This window comes from Bufo gargarizans, chromosome 6, assembly GCF_014858855.1.
Source record: "Bufo gargarizans isolate SCDJY-AF-19 chromosome 6, ASM1485885v1, whole genome shotgun sequence".
Taxonomy (NCBI): Eukaryota; Metazoa; Chordata; class Amphibia; order Anura; family Bufonidae; genus Bufo; species Bufo gargarizans.
The window spans coordinates 302,958,833-302,983,958 of NC_058085.1; the positions used below are offsets into that span (position 1 = coordinate 302,958,833).

General features: G+C 40.5%; 1 protein-coding gene across 1 annotated transcript in view; it reads left to right on the forward strand.

The window, feature by feature from the left end:
* Positions 1–25,126, forward strand: part of PCDH15 (protocadherin related 15) — a 1,384,495-nt gene that overhangs the window by 356,787 nt on the left and 1,002,582 nt on the right. Inside the window, exon 8 of the mRNA XM_044299661.1 lies at positions 19,608–19,716. Within this exon, the coding sequence (XP_044155596.1) occupies positions 19,608–19,716 (109 nt within the window). The remainder of the gene's footprint in view (positions 1–19,607; positions 19,717–25,126) is intronic.

Consider the following 25,126-nt stretch of genomic DNA (forward strand, 5'->3'; position numbering starts at 1 on the left):
GAATAGGGCTTCCAAAATGAACATGGGCGACAATTCTCTGTTCATTGCTATGGGAGTTCCAAAAATAGCTAAGTGCTGGTTCAGCTATTCCTGGCAGTCCCATAGTGGTGACTGAAGATGTGGCCATTCTTAAATGGTGCACTCAGCATTCATCACTATGGGACTTAGAAAAATAACCAAGCAAAAGCAATGAATGGAGAGCATGTTGTGCATGCAGGGTATGCCCTGTTCTCTAGATAGTAGTGGGTCCCAGAGGTGGGACCTGCACCTATATGATAGTCAAAGCATTTTGCCATCAATCTCTCAGATGGGCCAATCCTTTTAATGCTTTGATGGAGTAAAAAAATAAAAATTACATTCTGTCTAACAGCAATATTGTTATGGAAGGTATAAGCTCCCCTTAAATAATTAGATAAATAAAATAATGCGTTCACAAATGCCAATATTAGGTTTACTATGCAGAACAGTTTAGACATCAGAATCATGAGTCATAAAATTATTAATCAAATGAGAAAGACTTCAACCATTTTCTTATATAAACTCATCTGTTGTCATTGCCAAATTTTGATACAAAGATGTTCATATGATATGATCCCTTTCTTTGTAACTTTAAACATAAGAATACCCATTTAAATGGACATTTCCATCAGAAGGATTTTTTAAAGAATTGTTTGCTGTTTTGTTTTTAGCAATGGTATGCTATTGAACATGAAATACAACATATTGACATTCTGCAGTAGTTAACACAAATGATAACACCTTCTATATTAATACTGTTTTGAGGGGAAGATTTTTTTATACCATAAAGTGTAATTAGGATAATATTAGGTGTCATAACAGTAAAACTAATATATTGTTCTCTTGATAGGTCTGAAAAAAATATTGCCACAGAAGATCATTGTATTGATTAGTGTAATATGTGATTATCTAATTTAGTTATTATGGGGCTGTGCTAAAAGTGCAAGCAAAGAGGACATTAAAGAGCCAGGAGAGGAGAAAGAATACATGGAGTGACTTTAAAATGATGGCAAGAAAACAATTTGCCAGTTTATTTATAACAAATTATGTAGAATATTCACATATGAGCTGTTAATATATGATAGAAATTAAAGTGTCCCTTTAAATGCTACCTATTAATATTCTTCTGTAACTTTATTATATACCAAATTCAAGAGACCACTTAGATGCATATAATTAAAGGTGACATGGGTTTTGCACTCATGCTAAGGTATTTTCAGCCAGTGTCTTATAGAGAAATGTAGTTATTGCGGTAAAAATCCATATGCAATTTAGCCTATTGGAAAATGACTTTCATACCCTCAGATCCTTATTTTTAGTCTGTGTTGTAAGTATACTGTCTTGTATATTCACATAAATGTACTAACAAGTAGTGATGAGCGGCAGGGGCAATATTCGAATTAGCGATATTTTGCAAACATTTGGGTGAATATTCATCATATAATCACAAATTCTCGAATTTGCGATTATTTTCTTAATTGCAAAAATCGGCAACGTAATATGCCCATATTACGCGTGCAATACAGGCGTGGGTCACTGTTGCTACATTTTTCAAACTGGTAGAAGTTTCCTGAGACTGGAGACAATGAATGGCACAACAGAACATTACAATATCTTTATATGCATATAGAGCGCTCTAATATATTCGCGATTGAGCAAATTGGCAATTAATGAGGTGCATATTTTTGCGCAATACGTGCAACTTCACATTTTAGCAGGTCTGACTACCTATTATTGATTTGTGCACAAAGTATTATTGTGAACTTGTGACATCACAGCACTATGTATGTATGTATGTATGGACAGCAGAACCTTTCAGCTACACTATATCACAATCTAAGGCTAGTTTCACACTTGCGGCAGGACGGATCCGGCAGGCTGGTCTCCCTGTCGGATCCGTCCTTCCACTGTTTCGCCGTATCGCCGGACAGCCGCTCCGTCCCCATTGACTATAATTGGGACAGGGGCGGAGCTCTGGGGCAGCACGGCGGTGCACGGCGAAAGCGCCAGACTAAAAAGTCCTGCATGTCCAACTTTTTAGTCCGGCGGCTTTCACCGTTCACTGCCGTGCTGCGCCAGAGCTCCGCCCCGTCCCCATTATAGTCAATGGGGACAGAGTGGCCGTCCGGCGATACGGCAAATCAGCGGAAGGACGGATCCGACAGGGAGACCAGACTGCCGGATCCGTCCTGCCGCAAGTGTGAAAGTAACCTAACCTACACTGACTATCTTCCACTAACTATCTGTATTATATATATATATAAGCTAACTAACTAATTATCCAATGTAATGACACAGCAAAGCACAGAGCACAGCAATGACACTGCTGTCTCTCTCAGAACTCCATAAATCTACAGAAAATGGCTGCTGGGAAGTTTCCTATATAGTAAGGGGTAGGCAACTTTTCTATTGGTTGCTAGGGATGTTGCTAAGCTCAGACAAAGACATTTCAGCCTTCTCATTGGCCCACAAGCAAGAAGGGAGGTTACTGATGAAAAAAAATCTAGAATATTTGCAAATATGAATATATAGCACTATATTCTAAATCTTCACAAATTCTCGAAGTAGCAATATGTAACATAGTAGTAACATAGTACATAAGGCCGAAAAAAGACATTTGTCCATCCAGTTCGGCCTGTTATCCTGCAAGTTGATCCAGAGGAAGGCAAAAAACCCCTGTGAGGTAGAAGCCAATTTTCCTCACTTTAGGGGAATAAAAATTCCTTCCCGACTCCAGTCAGGCAATCAGAATAACTCCCTGGATCAACGACCCCTCTCTAGTAGCTATAGCCTGTAATATTATTACGCTTCAGAAATACATCCAGGCCCCTCTTGAATTCCTTTATTGTACTCACCATCACCACCTCCTCAGGCAGAGAGTTCCATAGTCTCACTGCTCTTACCGTAAAGAATCCTCTTCTATGTTTGTGTACAAACCTTCTTTCCTCCAGACGCAGAGGATGTCCCCTCGTCACAGTCACCGTCCTGGGAATGAATAGACGATGGGATAGATCTCTGTACTGACCCCTGATATATTTATACATATTAATTAGATCTCCTCTCAGTCGTCTTTTTTCTAAAGTGAATAACCCTAATTTTGATAATCTTTCGGGGTACTGTAGTTGCCCCATTCCTGTTATTACTTTAGTTGCCCTCCTCTGGACCCTCTCCAGCTCTGCTTTGTTCACTGGAGCCCAGAACTGTACACAGTACTCCATGTGTGGTCTGACTAATGATTTGTAAAGTGGTAGGACTATGTTCTCATCACGGGCATCTATGCCCCTTTTGATGCAACCCATTATCTTATTGGCCTTGGCAGCAGCTGCCTGACACTGTTTTTTGCAGCTTAGTTTGCTGTTTATTAAAATTCCTAGATCTTTTTCCATGTCAGTGTTACCGAGTGATTTACCATTTAATAAGTACGGGTGACTTGCATTATTCTTTCCCATGTGCATAACTTTACATTTGTCAGTGTTAAACCTCATCTGTCACTTATCTGCCCAAGCCTCCAATCTATCCAGATCCCTCTGTAGTAGTATACTGTCCTCTTCAGTGTTAATTACTTTACACAGTTTCGTGTCATCTGCGAAAATTGATATTTTACTATGGAAGCCTTCTACAAGATCATTAATAAATATATTGAAGAGAATAGGGCCCAATACTTACCCCTGAGGTACTCCACTAGTGACAGTGACCCAATCTGAGTATGTACCCTCAGTTTTCTATCATTGAGCCAGTTACTTACCCACATACAGACGTTTTCTCCCAGTCCGAGCATTCTCATTTTATATACTAACCTTTTATGTGGTACAGTGTCAAATGCTTTGGAGTAGTCCAGATACACGTATATTCACAATTTAAATTTGTGATTTGAATATTCGTGCCCAGCACTACTAACAAGGCAATGTTTTCTGCTAGAAATGCCATAAGCATCAATCTCTAGGGAAATAATGAATGTGTTTACAGAAAATCAGCCTTCCATGTTACTTTTCCAAATGAAGATAACATATTCCCAATTTCTTATACTAAGGCCTCATGCACATGACCATTGTGTGCACCCATTGTGTGCACCCATGCACATGACCGTTCCGTTTTCCGTGATTTTCTGCAGACCCATTGACTTTCAATGCGTCCGTTGAAAACTCGGAAAATGTACCGTTTGTCATCCGCCTCTGTGATCCGTGTATCCTGTCCCTCAAAAAAATAGGACCTGTCCTATTTTTTTGACGGACAATGGTTCACGGACCCATTCAAGTCAATGGGTCCGTGAAAGAACACGGATGCACACAAGATTGGCATCCGTGTCCGTGATCCATGGCCGTAGGTTACTTTCATACAGACGGATCCGAAGATCCGTCTGCATAAAAGCTTTTTCAGAGCTGAGTTTTCACTTAGTGAAAACTCAGATCCGACAGTATATTCTAACACAGAGGCATTCCCATGGTGATGGGGATGCTTCTAGTTAGAATATACTACAAACTGTGTACATGACTGCCCCCTGCTGCCTGGCAGCACCCGATCTCTTACAGGGGTTGTGATCTGCACAATTAACCCCTCAGGTGCCGCACCTGAAGGGGTTAATTGTGTGTATCATAGCCCCCTGTAAGAGATCAGGGGCTGCCAGGCAGCAGGGGACAGACCCCCCTCCCTCCCTCCCCAGTTTTAATTTCATTGGTGGCCAGTGCGGCCCCCCTCCCTCTATTGTATTAATATCATTGGTGGCCAGTGTGGCCCCCCCGGCCCACCCTCCCTCCATCTATTGTATTATCATTGGTGGCCAGTGTGCGCCCTCCCGACCCCCCTCCCTCCCTCTATTGTATTAATATTATTGGTGGCACAGTGTGCGGCACCCCCTCCCTCCCTCTATTGTATTAATATCATTGGTGGCACAGTGTGCAGCCCCCCTCAGCCCCCCCTCCCTCTATTGTATTAATATTATTGGTGGCACAGTGTGCGGCCCCCCTCCCTCCCTCTATTGTATTAATATCATTGGTGGCACAGTGTGCGGCCCCCAGGCCATCTCTCCCTCCCTCTATTGTATTAATATCATTGGTGCCACAGTGTGCGGCCCCCCCGGCCCCCCTGTGCAAGTTAAAATATACCATAGAATTGGAGAAAACTCTGATCCGATGGTATAAAAGGGACTCCTGACTTTACACTGAAAGTCAATGGGGGACGGATCCGTTTGCAATTGCACCATATTGTGTCAACGTCAAACGGATCTGTCCCCATTGACTTGCATTGTAATTCAGGGCGGATCCGTTTGGCTCCGCACGGCCAGGCGGACAACCAAATATCAAGGAAGACCCACGGATGAAAAAAAGGTCACGGATCACGGACCTACGGACCCCGTTTTTGCAGACCTGAAAAAAAAAACGGTTGTGTACATGAGGCCTAAAGGAAATGTATCACTGATCAGTTTTTTTGTACTGCAGATAATATCTCAGCCTCTGCAAAAGGAACAGCTCCACATAAACCATGGTTTTGAATGGGTTATCTCAATTCAGCAAATAACATTTATTATGTAAAGGAAGTTAATACAAGGTACTTACTAATGTATTGTGATTCTCCATGTTGCTTCCTTTGCTGGCTGGATTCATTTTTTTCATCACATTATGCACTACTCTTTTCCATGGTTACAAGCACCCTGCACCGTTGCACAATATGGGAAAAAGCAACAATCTCTTTGGTGGCCTGGACCATGGGACCACCACTGCACAACCACCACTGATGGATTGCAGGGTGGTCATAACCATGGAAACAAGCCATGCATAATGTCTTAGAAAATGAATCAAGACAGAAAAGGATCATAATATATTAGTAAGTGCCTTGTATTAACTTCTTCTACATAATAAATGCTAGAGTATTTGCGGAAGTGAGAAAACCCCTTTAAGTTGCTTGCAAGAATTGAGAACTTCAGAACTTCTAAAACTATCTGTGCACACCTTTCAAAATCCTAGAAATCACCAATAAACATAGGCTAAACATAAACAACCAGACTATGGCCATTCAGCATGTTTATAAAAAAAAAAAATAGTTTGCACATCCTATGTAGACCGTAAATCACAAAGCATAAATGTAATAGTATTTTCTTCGAGCTGGTCTTGGGATGGGGGCTTTTTTATTCAGATAAAATAACAATATGTACTGTATATTTAAATGTAATTTCCAGTAAATTGTTAACACTGTTTTTTGTTTTACCTACACGTTTATCAACATTTTATTTTGGAGGTACTTTGCACAAAACCCCATGTTCATGAGCCTCTACAGCCATCCATGGAGTCCCTAGAGGTCCAGAAGATAAAATGATAGACACATATTGCACTACTGTTTGTCATTTTCATATGGCACCAGCTTACAGAGGTAGTAGTGCTTCAGTGGGGAGAGTACCTCAGTGTGATGGCACTCAATAGAGCATTCCAAATATTCCAAAGAAATCTCCATGTGGTATTGGAGAATTCAGTTCTACATTGATGTCTTAAAGATGTCTATTGGTACCATATTGCTTCGCTATACAACTCTAAGTTTGTATGACTTTTGTTTCAAGTGGTAAAACAAAATATAAGTAACTATGGCTTCAAGATAGCCTACAATTTTTTTATTTTTTTTTGGGCCAATTCTTGTAGATTATACCCTGAGCTGGCAAAATACTTGATTCTGGCATTGCATGTGATCTGCTCTATTTGAAGATTTACTGTATGTTGAATTCATATGGTCAATTTTCAGTCAATTTAGAGAGAGTTATCAGAGCAATTTAGGAAAACCGTTTTCTAAGAAACTGTTTTCCTTGTTTTTGGTGATGAAGACCAGTTTTACGCACTAGTAAACAAATACACATCTGACTCAGATAAAAAATTTAGCCTTTGGGAATGCAACCAAAGAACTTTCAACATAGATCATCTTTAATGCACTCCTAAGTGTTGCCTACTTCTGAAAAACTTGAGAGCAGAACTGAGAACAACTACTCAATGTAACATAAACTGCAGTAAATCAGATGGTTTGGTGTTTTAAGTTGTTATGCTACTTTTTAGCATTCCTTTCATTTCTTTTCTCCTTTACATATTTTTAATACTGTTTGATCTTTGGCAGTATCAGTTGTAGTATGTGCTGGTAGATCATATCTGCATTCCTTTTTAGCTTTCATATACTGTTCAAAGAAGGCATGATTCAATCAAAGGGAATCTTTAAATCTTCATTTCTTGATTTGTCTTTATTAATTTGAAATTAATGTTATTTTTATTAACAAGGTACTAATAAGCATTTAGAAAATAGACACTGTTTTGATTGTAGTTATTGTATATTACACTGGGTTACATAGTCACTTCATAGAAAAATTAGCATTTTTATTTATTTAGGTAAAGTAAAAATAAGAAATAAATAAGTGAAAGCAACTGCCTGGACAAAGATGCGTTGTGGATGTTATAGAATTAAAGGATATTGAATTTAAATATATATACTGTACATAAAGCACATTATTAATAATTAGGAACACGCATTGAATAATATAGACAGTCACTGATTGCTTTCTAGTGGACTACTTTCAGCAAGATGCATACAGAGAATATATTAGAGGTATGACAAAATTTGAATGTCAAAGTAGTACCCTCTTTTGCAAAGAATTCTGGGGAAAATATTTAAATTAGCAAAAACAAAATGCATAAGAAAGGTAATTGTGTCGGATACTAGCTGATATTAGAGATGCTAATTTGCATATATTTTTTTACTGAAATCAAGAGGGGCCTACAATAGTCAACACTGATGGCTGGTCTCCATAACAGAAACAATAATTTACTTGCAAGCACTAAACACAGTTTCACCTAATGAACAAGTGTTTTGCTTTTCCTGAATATTGGGCCATGTAAATCCACCTTAAGGTATGGTATAAATTTTTCCTAGAAACAGTACCACTCTTGACCATGGACTCTATGTAATATTTCCTTGAATGGTGCTGAGTCGTAATCAGGGCTTTTTTTCTCAGAGAAAAGGTGGTGGAACTCACCCCCCTCCCCTGGCCACTCCCCTACCCACTCCTGCAACCGCCCCCTAAAACCGCCCCTTTAGAGAACAGGGATGCAAGTAAAATTTGGGGGGCTATAAAAGTCCAGCCCAGCAAAGAAACTCCCCAGATGGGGATGGCACTGTTAATGGGGGATCTGGGGATGGCACTGTTATGGGGTGGAGGATCTGTGGATGGCACTGTTATGGGGGATCACAGTGCCATCCACAGACCCCCCATCCTATAACAGTGCCATCCACAGACCCCCACCCCATAATAGTGCCATCCACAGACCCCCTATCCTATAACAGTGCCATCCACAGACCCCCCCACCCCATAATAGTGCCATCCACAGATCCCCCTTAACAGTGCCATCCACAGACCACCCACCCCATAACAGTGCCATCCACAGACCCCCACCCCATAACAGTGCCATCCACAGACCCCCCCACCCCATAACAGTGCCATCCACAGACCCCTCCACCCCTTAACAGTGTCATCCACAGAACCCCCATTGCCGCTCCAGTACAGTTATAAAATGTGTAATTCAATTAATAATGATTCATGCTGCCCACTCTGTGGTATAACATTCAATATATCCTATTCACAGGGCTACTGTTATATCGTAATGCAGGCCATCCGGGCAGAGGACCGGCGCCGTGACTGACTGACGTCACGTGCCTGCGCCGCCTGCTTCATTCATAAAGGCAGGCACGTGACGTCAGTCAGTCACGCTGCTGGTCGTCTGCCCGGCCGGCCTGCATTACGATATAACAGTAGCCCTGTGAGTAGGATATATTGAATGTTATACTACAGAGGGGGCAGCATGAATCATTATTAATTGAATTACACATTTTATAACTGTACTGGAGTGGCGGGGCCGGAGCACAGTGAACGCACCGGCCCCCAGCTCCACCTCCCAGTCCCTTCAAGCTGATACATCGCAGCCTACGATGCTGGAGCATGGCAGACTGCAATGTCAAAAGGTGGCAACCTATAGAGAAAAGTTGTGCTTTTTTTATTTAAAAAACACTTTTCAAAGCCCATATTCCATTTTGATTTAAGGAGTAGTCCCACAAATAACATTTAATATCTATATTATCAATAACAATTAAAAGTGTAATCAGTTCAGTCCTCGCTGGTGGACCCCCCAACGATCTCGGGAACTAGGATCCAAAGTCCCCTGTTTATCTGCACTGTATGACAACAATAAAGATGAGTTTGAAAAGTTCTATGTAGTGATGGACGAACATTGCGGCGGGCCCCATTCACTTTAATGGTAGGTGAACCTGGAAAACCTTCAGGTCATATTTATAGCCACCAAATACTTACTAGAAGTGCACAAAGAGTCCCACAACATGGACACTGACATACTAGAGGGGGATCAATAACAAAAATTACCACAAAATATATGTATTTTAATTAGTGGTCATTTGTATGCATCTTAAAGCAGTGTTTCTCAACCAGCCAATGGCTGTCCAGGCATGCTGGGAATTGTAGTTTTGCAACAGGTGGAGGCACACTGGTTGGGAAAAACTGTCTTAAAGTGAAATTCTCAATGTGCTCTGCTGGAGCATAGAAAAATGTAATTTCAGGCAACGGGAGTACGGTCCCTAAAAATTAGGCATTCACCTGACATAAAAGAACAGGTGATTATGTGTCTCGAGGTACATTATGTGGCCAATGGATAAAAATGTTACTGTAGCCCACTGGAGTACAGACCCCAAACATTAGGTATTCACCGTACAGAAAAGATCAAGTGATTATGTGGCTGGGGGTATATTAGACAGTCATTGGATAACAATTTTACTGTAGGCCAGTGGAGTACAGGCCCCAAACATTAGGCATTCACCGGACAGAAAAGATCAAGTGATTATGTGGCTGGAGGTATATTAGACGGTCATTGGATATCAATTTTACTGCAGGCCAGTGGAGTACAGGCCCCAGACATTAGGCATTCACCTTATAGAAAAGAACAAGTGATTACGTGGCTGGTGGTACATTAGGCGGTCACCGTATAACAATTTTACTGTTGAGCAGCTAGATTACAGGCCCCAAAAATTATGCATTCACCATAAAGAAAAGATCAAGTGATTATGTGGCTGGAGGTATATTAGACAGTCATTGGATATCAATTTTACTGCAGGCCAGTGGAGTACAGGCGCCAAACATTAGACATTCATTGGACAGAAAAGATCAAGTGATTATGTGGCTGGAGGTATATTAGAATGTCAGTGGATAACAATTTTACTGTTGGCCAGTTAGATTATAGGCCCCAAAAATTATTCATTCACCATACAGAAAAGATCAAGTGATTATGTGGCTTGAGATATATTAGATGGTCATTAGATATCAATTTTACTGCAGGCCAGTGGAGTATAGGCCCCAAACATTAGGCATTCACCGGACAGAAAAGAACAAGACATTTTTTGGCTGGAGGTACATTAGGCGGTTACCGTCTAACAATTTTACTGTTGGCCAGTTAGATTACAGGCCCCAAAAATTATGCATTCACCTGACAGAAAAGGTCAAGTGATTATGTGGCTGGAGGTATATTAGACGGTCAATTGATATGAACTTTAATGCCAGGCCAATATTTGGTGGAAGCCGGTATTTCAATCCCCTCTATCAGTATTTTTTGGAAACGGGTATTCAACCCCTTAATCAGAATTTGCTTAAAGGGTTTCTGTCATCAGAAAAATCGTTATGTAGCTGGCTGACATTAGCGATGTTCTAATGTCAGCAGAACATAACTGTATGACTCACATCTCCCTACCTGCCGCTGTTCGTGCTGAATAATGACTTTTATCATATGCAAATGAGACTCTAGGTGCTAGTGGGGTGTTGCTGCAGCACCTAGAGGCTCTGTCCTCTCACCTTTGGCACACACTTGTAAAGGTGATTAACATCCTCGGTCTCCTCCGTACCCTGCAAATCCCACGCCTGTGCCGTCCATTTTAGTATTAGGCGCAGTGAGTGAAGGACGCTTGCCTGCTGCTGTCCTTCACTCACTGCGCCTAATACTAAAATGGATGGTGCAGGCGCGGGATTTGCGGGGCACGGAGGAGACTGAGGATGCCAATCACCTTTACAAGGGCGTGCCAAATGGTGAGAGGACAGAGCCTCTAAGTGCTGCAGCAACGCCCCACTAGCACCTAGAGTCTCATTTGCATATTATAAAAGTCATTATTTAGCGCAAACGGCGGCAAGCAGGGAGATATAAGTCATACAGTTATGTTCTGCTGAAATTAGCACATTGATAATGTCAGCCAGCTACATAATGATTTTTCTGATAACAGAAACCCTTTAATCAATATTTGGTGAAAACTGTTGTATCACAGGCCTCAATCAATATTTAGTAGAAGCCGGTATATAAATCCCCTCTATCAGTATTTTGTGGAAACAGGTTTATAGAACCCCTTAATGAGTATTTGCTGGAAGCCGGTATATCAAACCCCTTAATCAATATTTTATGGAAGCCGGTGTATCACACCCCTCAATCAGTATTTTGTGGAATCAAGTATATAGCACCCCTTAATCAGTTTTTTGTTTTTTTTTGGGGGGGGGGGGCAACAGGTATATCACACCAGTTGTAATTAGTTATTCCAATAGTGTTTGTCCCTCTATCTAGCTGCAGTATCGCAGCAGAACCGCACACAACTGCTGCACAATGAAAATGCACTATAATATACTTTCTATGTTAGAATGTATATTACTGTATAAGTATATCACACCCCTCAGTAAGTCACACCTATCGATATCACACCTATACCAGTCCTTAAAAGGACTTCTTTTTTTTTTTTTTTTAATAGCATTTGGTGTCCTTATAACAGTCTGTCCATGCTCCACACAGCAACATCTCCAAATGGCTGCCAGATCGAGCTTATCTATAGGGTGGGGGTGTGTCCATGTGCTAAAACGTCTCAATTGGCTGTCCTATCCCACCTGATGGATGTGTCATAGGTCAAAGTTCGCCATATGTTTACATGTTTGGGGAACCGTGAACGAGCAAAGTTCACCTTGAAACGACCGCCGGGAGAACCACAAGGCCATCTCTTGTGCTATGGTTATATATGCACACTGCTGCTCCATTCAATGTCTATGGGGTTGATAGAAACAGCTACATTCAGTGCTCACATTTTTCTGTAAGTTCTAGAGACATGGAATGAAGTGACAGGGCTCATGAAGAACATTTTATTTTGAGAGACAATATAATCAAAAAGCTTCCATGATATTTTAATACTTCAGGAATTGTTATAAGCAGCAACACAAATTATTTTTATGATTTTTATATATGAAAAGTGAGAATGGGTTGGGTTTTGATTTTTTTTTATAGGTTGTAATAGAGGCCAGAATAGAGCAGGCCTGGGGGACTTCAGATGGTACCTTGCTGCTGCCATGATAACTTTTTGTCACCATGCAATAGCATTTGCAGGTTGCTGATCAGAGAACAAAGGAAGCTCCTCTCCCTCTGTTTAACCTCTCAGCTTCCTCAGTCGCCATTGACCTCAGCATCTCACAGTTTAACTGCAGGAATCAGAGTTATCTATAATCCTGGTAGTGAGAGCTGGGTGCCATATAATGAAACCGGCATCCATAATTGATTGCGCGGGTCCAGGTCCTGAAGCTTTGCTATTACTGTTCTGTACCATTATGATACTGTGTGTTAATGACGAGTATTAACTAAATTCACTCAGTAATGTAATAGTATGGTGCTGAGCAGCAAGAGGTTAATGAATTGGAGATTCAAGAGTATGAATAATCACATAGGGATGAATCATTTTATAGGCACGGGGATTAAAAGTGGCATATGTGAATGTTAGTCTTGATACAATAAATGTCCCTCATTGAGTTTTTGCCTTTTGCATTTTTCTTCATTGTCCTACCACAGGCAATATGAGAAAATTGAATTTTTATCAGACTCACAAAGCCCCAAATTTCATTTATCTGTCCACGGTCATTCTGGAGATCACATACTGTCATGAGCCACTTAAGTTACTTGATAGTTGAAAAGTGCTGTCTCCTACCAAGAAAATAGAAAGAGAAATACTTTAGCTGCCATTACAGCTGGCTACGTAGAGTGTGCCTATTATATATAAAGTTCATAATAGGGAAAGTCAGTACAATGAGAACAAGGGGAAAAGCATAAAGCAGGTGGTGCGGTGGTTTTTGCAAGTAAAATTGGGCTTTAAGCAAAAGTTCAAATATTCCTGAATGGGACTGCATTTAGCTAAGCACTGATAGTTAGAAGGTAGTATTCTCATGTTTCATTATCCTTCCCTAGGAGAAACCTATCAGGGAGGAAGGCATAATACGAATATATTTTCTGTATTTTCCTACATTCCCCTCTAGCTATCAGGATGAAGTGATGTGGTTTTAATCTCAGTTATGTCCTTATTAGCTGGACCTTCTAATGTGATTTTCATTGAATAATTTTAGTTGGATATGAAGATGCTAGGTATTGTAGAAGCAATTTGAATGTATATTGGTGTATGTTATACTATAAGCTACTATCTTGGCAAATAAAATTTTGCATTCAAAACCAGATTTCTAAATTTTGGGGTGATTTCCCTACATTTTATCCAGTCATATCTACAGTATCTCTATTGCTGACAAGATATAATAAACTAGTAACATACTCAATAAAGTCATTCAGGTGAAACAATGTAGATATTCCATTTTGCTCTGAATTCTGTTTAAGCAAACCAACTTTTAAAAAAGTGGCATAACATTGCCTAAATCATAAATCAAACTGAAAAAAGACAAGTTAAGACATTTCTAGGATGAAGGAACGATAAGAGCTTGAACTCCTAGATGCCAGTATTCACCAATGAACTCTCTGCTAGAGTCAGAGCTGTTTTTTAAACACTACCTTTCGTATTGAAGTTGTGCCATCTGTAACATGAGAAAGAATGATTAAATAACTGTTCTCCATATTGCTTTGATGCAAAAGGAAAATGACCATAGTATTTTATGCCAACTCCCCAATCGTATTTTTCACTATATTTACATCTTTAATATTGTTTCTTCGCTACCATTTTTTAACAAAAAATTTATATTAACAAGTGTAAACTTTAAAAACTATGGACACATTTGGGAATATTTTTTTAATGATTGCATTGTACTTATTCTGAGCTAAAAATATAATTGTTTCAGTTAGTTTTTATTAATATCCAGCAGTTCATGTCATAAAGGGTTAACTGTTTACTTAGCTATAAGCATCTTACTTTCACTTTTGCCAGCTATGTATATCCCTTATCTTTAAACAACAGCTCATAAACACTTATTTGAGTCATATTCTTATTAGTAAGATAGGAATTAAGCTATAATGCGGATGTATGAGGTCAGGAAATCAGAGATAAGGAGCCTGGTACTAGAGAATCTCAAGACTGTGCAGAGAAAGGGGCTGAAAATTTTCATTAAAAGTATTTATTTCGACCCCCCCCCCCCCTTCTCCTTTCTCTTTCTTTATCCTCCCCTCCCCCCTTTTTTTAATTTCTTTTTCCTCCCTTTCTTCTCTCTTTTCTCATCATCTCTCTCCCTAATGTATATTATATCTTATGTTTGGGTAGCCAACGTTACCTTGAATACTCCAATATATTACGCCTTCTGGTAAACAATAGAATCTCTAGGAGTGGTACAGGAGATTGTGTAATTTGCATTAACTATGGCTACTATATATTGATGTTATTATATGTCCTGCCTGATTACTTGCAACACTGCCTTTATATCTTATCAGATTATGGCCATCAGGCTTTTGTTGATCTGTCCCAAGATTGAAAATTTGAAAATAAAGAATTAATAAAAAAAGTTATAGATTTGTTTTAGCTCAAAATGAGTACAATGCAATAATAAATAAATAAATACCCCCAAAGATGCCCACAGCCTTTCAGCTAATCAAATGCCTCCTAATTTCTTCTGCTACTGCCATATTACTCAAAAAGAATACAAATAATTACAATTAAAAGATCCATTCTGACTATGTTGTAGATTATGGTAGACAAGGATGAGAATATTCATTCTTTTAAACTTGTTTTTGTACTACTTAACAGGGGTTGTCTCACATATTATATTTTTTTTTTAAAACCAGCACCTTGATTGGAATACCTTTGTAATTACATTTAATTCAATATTTACAGCCAGGGAGCTAGTCAATAAAGTGTATCTGTATAGTGCCACTTGCTGATTGTCAAGTTCTTTATTTTTTGTCAGTCATTCTCAGTTTAGATATTCAACTGTCACCAGCCCTATGTTCTATTTGAAGCTGTGACAGTCATAGGGAAAGAGCTGCAGTAGAAAGGACATGCCCCACTGAGCTGCCAGGCTGAATACCAATTGGAGAAGTGAATGTGGAGATTTCTGAATCCATATGAGGTATAGGGCTGGTTCTAGCTTTGTTAAAAAGGTATTGTCAAGTACGATATGATGTCTAATTTTCTTGTTTTACATCAATCATGGCATCACTGTTCTAAGAATTTGTCTGCTAATTCATTTCTAAGGATGCCTGTTCACCTAACAGTATTGTAAAGAACCAAAACCACACAGTTTTGTCAAACTGCCAAGCAGCTCAATGGCCATCCATATAAACATGCTATTATAATAATGTTACTAAATGATACATTAAGATGAGAAATCACTTATCATTGTGTAATAGGTGGGTGGTTGCTTAGAAACATTTTTTTATTTTTTTTATTGGCAAATAATACCTAACTAAAACAACAGAATTTCTGGGGAAATAAAGTAATTTATGTGCTTCTGGACCACTATTATGCAAACACAATAATTACAAGCTGTATGAAGCTTTCTTCTTTGCAATGTCTCAGTGAATTAAACTGTATAGACTCTAGCTAAACAGCATTTAATAGAGGGAGTTGTTACTGTTTGAAGTCTTTATACCAAGCCATGGAAGACACATTTTGACTTTGGAAGAGATTTCAAACAAATTGTTTGTTGTGAAGTATTTAGACAGACGCTTCACTTCATTTTCACAGCGGGTTTTGCTTGGGGTGTCTACATACGCTCAGTAAAATGGGCATCATGGTGATTTTTATTTTTGGTGCCAGAGCTCTTTGGCTTGGTTATGAAGAATGGAAAATAAGTTCCTTGCTTAAGAAAATGATCTCTACAATGTTTCAGCTTGGCGAGTACATATTGCTATTAGGTTGTCCCAATGTCACTAATGAAGGGTTTCAAATTGACATCTAATACTTTTGTAGCTTAAACATGGAGCAAGCCGCCATATGCAAATATAGTGTGTAGTGTTGAGCGAATCAAAGTGTCAAAGTGGATTTCGATCCAAATTTCAGAAAAAATTTGATTCACCGTGACGCCAAATTTCCTCGTACTAACGAATAGCTTTTCTCTAAAATGGAGGTAAAAATAAAATAAATCATCAGCCATTTCAGCATGACGTGGCCAAAGCTGCCATTTTGCTTGAAGATCCCGCACAAAATCTTGTGTGTGGTGACTTCTCAAGATTTAGTGTTTCAAGCAAGATTTTTATTTAATGAAATGCTTTAAAATTAATCTGCAAAGCTGCAATCAACGATGAATGCGGCATCTGAGGAGTTCAATGACAGGGGGTGTAATTTATCACAAAGCAAAAAAAAATTGTACAATTCGGTGAAGCAGCCAAATTGAACTTTTTAATACTTCGCTCAACACTAATTGTGTTCTATTTCTTTTTGCTTAAATATTTATTTTCCAATAATTGACATACTGTATACTAATGAATTCTTCGGTCTAGGGATTTACTAGTCGTAAAAATGGCGTAAGCTTAGACAGGTTGTCTAAACCCGCACCAGATTTATCAAAGGAGCTCAGGCTTGATAAAAAATGTGTTGGAGGTATAGACATTTTTTTTAATTCTACACCAACTATTGGTTGTGGGGAAATTTTGTTGCAAATTAGTGTATGAAACCCCACCCCTTTCATCAAAGCCCATCCCGTTTCATGTTTTTAGAAACCCATAATACACCAAATTGCTGCAATTTGTGCTAATTGTTCGACAGATCTTTGGAGCTTACACATTTGGGTTGTTATGTCTTAAAATATTGTGCTAAAGGTATATTTAGAAGGCTGGATTTATACATTGAAATAACACATAATAATTATTGGAATAATAACATGAGCTGGCCTGAATCAAATTTCCGAATCATTAACTTATCTCTAGTTAGAAGAGAATGAGACATATAAAATAGGGATTATTGATTTAATATCCTATAGATCCACTTCTGGCTTTGGCTCAAAAACTTGCATCAAAAGATGCCGCAAAAAGATCAGTGTAACCATCAGTGGCTTTTCTACTCTGCATTTTGCAACAATTTTGAATCAAAATCCACAACAAATAGATGACATTTGCTGTCGATTTGCCACAGATTTCACCTTGTGATTTGTAAACTGCAAAATTCCTGGTGGAAATCCACAGCATACAGTCAATTGAAAGGGTGGGGATTTAAAGATTCTTACTTTTGATCACTTTCTGTCACATTTTTTCCCTGCTGTGTTTGATGATATTTTGCTAAATCTACATACTACATGGCTACTCAATTTGGGGACAAAATGCAGAACAAGTTGACACAAAAAGTCACATCTCTTTCTAAAACTCTTTCATCAAAGAGAGTTGTTCTCCCAGCTTTCACTCTGCCACTGTCCCTGCCTCTTTCTTTGCAAATGTCCCTGCCTTTGTCCCTTTATCAGTCTCAGATCTGCTCCCCCATCTCCATCAGCCTCCTATCAGACCCCCCCAGCCTACATTAGCCTCAGATCAGACAATTAAGCCTCAAATCAGACCCCCATCAGACCCTCCCTAGTCTCAGATCAGCCTTCATCAGACCTTCTAGCCTTAGCTGAGACCTGCATCAGACCCTCCAGCCTCAGATCAGACCCTATCAGACCCCTCAGTCTCAGATCAGACCCCCCAGTATCAGTTCAAACCCCATCAGACCCCCCATCTTTAGATCAGACCCCAGCCTCAGATAAGACCTTCCCCACCCTCAATTAGCCTCAGATCAGCGCCTATCAGACCCCCCAACATCCAATCAGATCTCAGATCAGACGATTAAAAAAATAAAAATAAACGTCCTCTCCAATTCCAGACAGCAATGCCACTTAGCAGATTCACTTACACTCCCTGGTCTTCTTCCTGACGCACTGTCACCTGCAAAGTGTCAGGTCATAGTACACATCTATGTGCACTAGTTCCTGACACTGTACGTGTCAGGACACAGAGAGAGGCCTGAAGAAGACCAGGGAAGGTGAGGACAGCCAGTGCAGTGCTGTTCTCACCTCCCTTGCCTCCTGCATGCTAATAACCCTTTCCATAATGGAAGCGGTCATTAGCATTTTCACTATATGTTCTGGCAGGGCGCCGTGGGCCACATGAATTGATATGCCACACACGGGCCAGAGGTTCCCTACCCTTGCATTACATGGTCCAATTTTGGAGAAAATTGTCAGGAAGTAAGATTTTCTTCCCGCCAATCGCCGGCTCGTCAGTACAGATGCATTTATTACTCCACAGTATGGGGAGGAGCGATAGCTAATGCCATCACTCTTCCCCATACAAAATTGTTGTTTGCCAGCAGCAGATACTGTTTACACAGCACGATCTGCTGCCAGCAAATGAAGATTTTAGTAAGTGCATAAATGATGCGATAATCAGATAAACAAGTGTTTTGCTCATTCATCGGGTAATTGGCGGAATCTTTACATCATCAGAATACTCTGATCCTATGAACACTTGTTAGGGATCTTCTGGCCAGAATCAGTGCATGTAAAGGGTCCCTTAGTTTAAAATGGTATGGTCTAGAAAGCAACTTTCTGCACCAAACTGCCTTTTAGAAGGCAGTTTTTAGATGTGCATAATTTCTCATACAACCTGATCAACTATGATCATAATACATTTAAAGACTCTACATGTCTAGCTTGCCTTACTAATAAATCTGGGCCAATCTGCAGCAAATTTGGCACACAATTTTGATGCAATGTAACCTAAGAGATTATATAAAGTTAGATGTAAGTATTTCGCCATTAAGCACTGTGTTAAATCTGGGGCACCGCTGGACTGCCGGTCTAATACTGCCTACATTTTAGATATGATTGGTAAATGTGCCCCATTATGTTAAAAATGTAAATGAAAAAGAAAATGTAAATAAAATGTAAAATGTAAAAATAAATACTTAGTGTCTGGTCATTTAGATCCACATCACTCTAATTAACTTTTTTTTTTTTAAATTAAGACCTTGTTCCAATTTGTGTAAACTAACATGCATATTTATTACACTAATATTTGCTATTTTTTTCACTTTAAAAGGGTTGTTTGCTTTTAGCAGCCCCCATTCACTTAAAAAGTTTTCTGGGATTTATCTTTTTTATACAGTCTTCTTATTATTGAACAATATGAAGAATATGCAATATGCAATTTATTAGAAAATAGTGCAAGCAAACAGTACTGTGGCACTGAAGTCCATCCACGGCCATCTTCCTCCTCCATGTCTCTGCAGGGATTGAAGGACATTGCTTGCACCGCTGCTCTTGCTACTTGATTCTTTTTATTTTATAATAATTAAGTCTAAATATTCTTTTGTTATAGGCAAAAGTGAATCCGGTTAATGTCACACCACCTATACAAGCTGAAGATCAAGATATGGATATATTACCAATTTTTGACCGCCCTGGAATACTTTTCTCCATACTTATTGGTATGTAATGTTGCCCCAGATCAATTGTATTGAAACTAAATCATGACTTATTAGTTTTTTACAAGTACGTTGATAACCTCTTAAATGTTATTATATTTTACTATGTATAGTAAATGTCCACCTAAAAGTGGCTATGTGGTTGTATTGTCATAGAAAGCAAAAAACAATTAAAACATAACTTTTAATATATATTATACTAGCAGAAGGACCCGGTTTCGCACAGGTATATTTCATCTATTTCATTTTATGTTTCCATGTGTTGTAAAAAGATATCAACAGTATTCCCAACCCTTTAACAGTGACCTTCATAATGGCTGCCCCTATAACAGTGACCTTCATGGTACATGCCCCTTCAACAGTGACCTCCACAGTACCCGCCCCTTTAACCATGACCTCCACAATGCCTGCCCCTTTCACAGTGCCCACCCCTTTAACAGTGACCTCCACAGTGCCCCGCCCCTTTAACATTGACAACTTCTTTAACAGTGACCTTCATAGTGGCTGCCCCTTTAACAGTGACCTCCACAGTACCCGCCCCTTAAAATTACTTCCACACTGTTCGCACCTTTAGCATTGACCTTCACAGTATCCGCCCCTTTAAAAATTACTTCCACACTGTTCGCACCTTTAGCATTGACCTTCACAGTATCCGCCCCTTTAACATTGACCACCCCTTTAATAGTGACCTTCATAGTAGCAGCCCCTTTAATAGTGACCTCTATAGTACCCGCCCATTTAACAGTGACTTTAACAATGCCCGCCCCTTTAACAGTGACCTCTGCACTGCCCGTGACCTCTCCTTTAACAATGACCTCCACAGTGCCCATTCCTTTAACATTGACCACCTCTTTAATAGTGACTATCACAGTGCCTGCCCCTTTAACAGTGACTTCCACAGTGCCCGCCGCTTTAACAGTGACCTCCACATTCCCTGTCCCTTTAATAGTGCCCGACCCTTTAACAGTGATATTCACAGTGCCCGCCATTTTAACAGTGACCTCCACATGGCCCGTCCCTTTAACAGTAACCTCTACAGTGCCCACCCCTTTAACAGTGACCTCCACAGTGCCAACCCCTTTAACATTGACCATCTCTATAACATTGACCTCCACAGTGCCTGCCCCTTTAACATTGATCACCCCTTTAACAATGACATTCATAGTGGCTGCCCCTTTAACAGTGACTTTCACAGTGCCTGCCCCTTTAACAGTGACTTCCACAGTGCCTGCCCCTTTAACAGTGACCTCCACAATGACCTGCCCCTTTAACATTGACCACCCCTTTAACAGTGAACTACATAGTGCCTGCCCCTTTAACAGTCACCTCCACAGTACCTGCCCCTTTAAAAATAACCTTCACAGTCCCCACCTCTTTAAAATTGACCACCCCTTTAACAGTGACCTTTGTAGTGGCCACTGCCTTTAACAGTGACCTTCTCAGTGCCTACCCCTTTTAGAGTGACCTCCACAGTGCCCGCCCCTTTAACAGTGACCTCTATATGGCCCTCCCCTTTAACATTGACCTCCACAGTGCCCACCCTTTTAACATTGATCACCCCTTTAACAGTGACCTTTATAGTGGCTGCCCCTTTAACAGTGACCTTCAGAGTGCCCACCCCTTTAAGAGTGACCTCCACAGTGCCCGCCACTTTAACAGTGACCTCCACAGTGCCCACCCCTTTAACAGTGATGTCCACATTGCCTGTCCCTTTAATAGTGCCCGCCGCTTTAACAGTGACATCCACAGTGCCTGCCCCTTTAAAACTGACCACCCTTTTAACAGTGACCTCCACAGTGCCCGCACCTTTAACATTGATCACCCCTTTAACAGTGACATTCATAGTGGCCGCCCCTTTAACAGTGACCTTCACTGTTCCCGTCCCTTTTAACAGTGACTTCTACAGTGCCCCCAAACCTTTTAACAGTGACCTCCACAGTGCCCGCGCCTTTAACATTGACCACCCCTTTAACAGTGAACTTCACAGTAGCCGCCGCTTTATCAGGGACCTCCACAGTAACCTCCCCTTTAACAGTGACTTCCACAGTGCCCGCCTCTTTTAACAGTGATCGCCAGCAGTGCCTGCTCCTTTAACAATGACCTCTACAGTGCCCGCCACTTTAACAGTGAACTCAATAGCACCCGTAAGTTTAATAGTGGCCCTTGCCCCCCATGCATGTAGCAGTGTAGTTGTTCCATCATACGACTGAATATATTAAAGGACCTGCGAACTGCTAAAACCTGTGATCATTTGTTATGGCAACCTGGAGTAGGACCTGCGAGCTTCTATTGGCTAATAATGGACATGTAACCGTGTAAATGGTAGTTCGGATTTAAGTGAAAAGCTTGCTGGCTTCTATTGGCTAATGCAGGTTACGTCCTAAATAGCTGAGACCCGGTCTAAAACCTCCCCGGACACCTGATGTACCTGTGTGCCAAATTTGGTAAAGATTAGTCCAGAACGTTCAGACAGACAGACAGAAACTCATTTTTATATATGTGTAAGAGATAAAAAGAGCCCAATTAGGTTTATCAATATATATCCCAACGTAGCACTGCTATACTGATAATTTGTGATAAACTTGGAATCAGGGGCAAATAAGGGCTACATAGCGGGAAATCTAACCCTGTCAGAACCCTAGATAGCGGCTTATCCCAGAGGCACACCCTGATGGTGGATGCCCTCTGTCTAAGCCTAATATGCCCCTAGAGGCCCTACCAAAATTGTGAAAGAAATAATACCCTAAATCCCTATGCATTTCCCCAAGTAGTTAGATAAAGGTTCACATTTTGGTAGGGCCTCTAGGGGCATATTAGGCTTAGAAAATATCAATTCCCCTAAGGGAGCAAAAAAAGGAGCAAAAATATAACTTTTACTGGTAAAGATTAAAACTTAGCGCCACATTCAATGGATAATATGTATGGCTTAGAAATAAGGAACAGTATTACCATTCCGATGTAACCCCGATAGGGAAAGGCCAAGCGTGGTAGAGGAGATGCACCATGACTAGGCTGGTAAACTTGGTATGGTCGTTGGTAGATTCAAAGTGTAGACAATGGAGGGAACAAGTATCCATAGTTATCCCTGAATGGGGATGGGGACATTGCTGATACGGCCCTGCCTGTCTATACAGAGTTCCTGCCCCGCAAGGGGCGGCCCCGTCCGGATACCTAACCCTAAAATAGGGAGGTATCCCTAATGTGCCCTATAGGATAGTTCCCTACATGTCACGTTTTAAGTCATCTATCATCAGGGGAAGTAATCCAAATAGGTAAAATAAACCGTCCTACAAAAAGGATATAATCAACATAAGAAATGGTTCACAAAAAGATGAGAACTACAGGAGGACAGAACAGGGACATACCTTAGATCAGTGGATCCAGAGGATACAAAACCAGGACATCAATGGTCCCTTACAGATGGTAAATTCCACATATGGCTGGGGGGACACCAATGGAACAGCTAATTTTGTTCCATCAGCTGCATGCCGAATTACATGTGAGGCGCCATGTTTATAGATGCATTGCGCACCCTGAGACTCCACAACTCCACCTCCCGGTGTCACGTGGTCCGGACACCTGACCTAGACGACACGCTCCACCAACAGGCGTGTCAAACGGGTGGAACGCAGCGCACCAGCCGGTGAAGCACAGTGCCCGGTCTCGTGTGGCGGGAGGGCATCAGGAGGAACTGTACGTGCGTTGCTATGCAGCCAGAAGACGCCGGTGAGTGCGTTAACATCTGACACATGGTGCGGTAGAGCGGGCAATTAGCCAGCGCTAATGTAACAATACATATAGCATTTAGTGCAGGATATCAGGTAATAAAAAGTGGCGCTTGTTCACTTAAACAAACCGAAACAGAGAGCAAAATGCTGCTGAGCAAAAGAAACAAAGAACTAAGAAACAGAGAAAGAGAGGGGAGATTAGGAGGGAGAAAATACATAATGCCTAAAGGAAGGCAGCATATATCTTCAAGCCTGGATGTCGGGACCAATCCTAAATGAAGGCGGCCCAATATGGTGACACTAAGGGCATATTAGGCTTAGGTACAAGGACAGAGGGCATCCACCATCAGGTTTTAGCAGTTCACAGATCCTTAAATATTCAGTCATATGACATATGACTGCACAACTACACTGCTACATGCATGGGGGCAAGGGCCTCATACCTAAGCCTAATATGCCCCTAGAGGCCCTACCAAAATTTGGACCTTTATCAAACTACTTGGGGAAATGCGTAGGGATTTAGGGTATTATTTCTTTCACAATTTTGGTAGGGCCTCTAGGGACATATTAGGCTTAGGTACAAGGACAGAGGGCATCCACCATCAGGGTGTGCCTCTGGGCTGAGCCACTATCTAGGGTTCTGATAGGGTCAAATGTCTTGCTATGTAGCCCTTATTTGCCCCTGATGCGAAGTTTATAGCTGATTATCGGCATAGCAGTGCTTTGTTGGGATCTACATTGATAGCCCTAATTGGACTCTTTTAAAAAAATATATATTAAAAGTTATGTTTTCATTGGTTTTTGCTTTCTGTGATAATACTTTGATTTTTACATGACTGACATATGTGATTATATACACAGTTTTTTGGCAATGTGGTTGGCAGCAGAAGTGAGTTTCCACTTCTCTTCCATTTCTCAAACTGAGAAATAGAACAGTTCATGTAAGTCAGGGAAGTCTATCCACTTTATAATTAAAGGAGTATCTAAACCTTTGCTGAAACCACAAAGGGGCTACAGTGCCTGTTGGAGAGTACTGCACCCTCAAGTTTCATTGGTTCCAGCGTGCAGTGTATAAATCCTATATTCTTTTTGTTGATCCATATTCCATATGCTGGAAAAGCCAAGCAGTTGTAATGCACTCTGTGAAGCTCTCCTCCACCCAGGGCTGGGACATGGTCCACCATCAACAGAGGCTGAGCTGCCCAAGTGCACACCACCCCCAATGTGTGGAGTCTTTACTAAATACTTACTGTTGTAATCACACATAAATATGCACAGTTTAATGTACCAATTAACTATAGCTGTAAACAAATGCACAACCTCTTTAGATCGATATAAAGATAGAAATAAAGTGCAAAAACAAGTCATATAAAACAATACCCACATAATCTTAATATAAATAAACATAATCCTGTCAACAAGACAAATAAAGAATAAAAACTAGCAAGTTTTTCAGGGGTAGATGGGGTGGTAGGACAAGGGCTGATGGGGAAAGGGGGCTGGGTTAGATCATCTAACCCCCCCTCCCCCCATCAGCCCTCGACCCCCCATCTACCCCACCAGACATTTAGATGTTATTTATTCCTGCCGCTCCAATTCTCTGATGATCACTGATCAGTAGATGACTCAAGTCAAGCCCCCCGCCATTTAGATATGTATGTTTGTTAATAATCATAATCCACCCC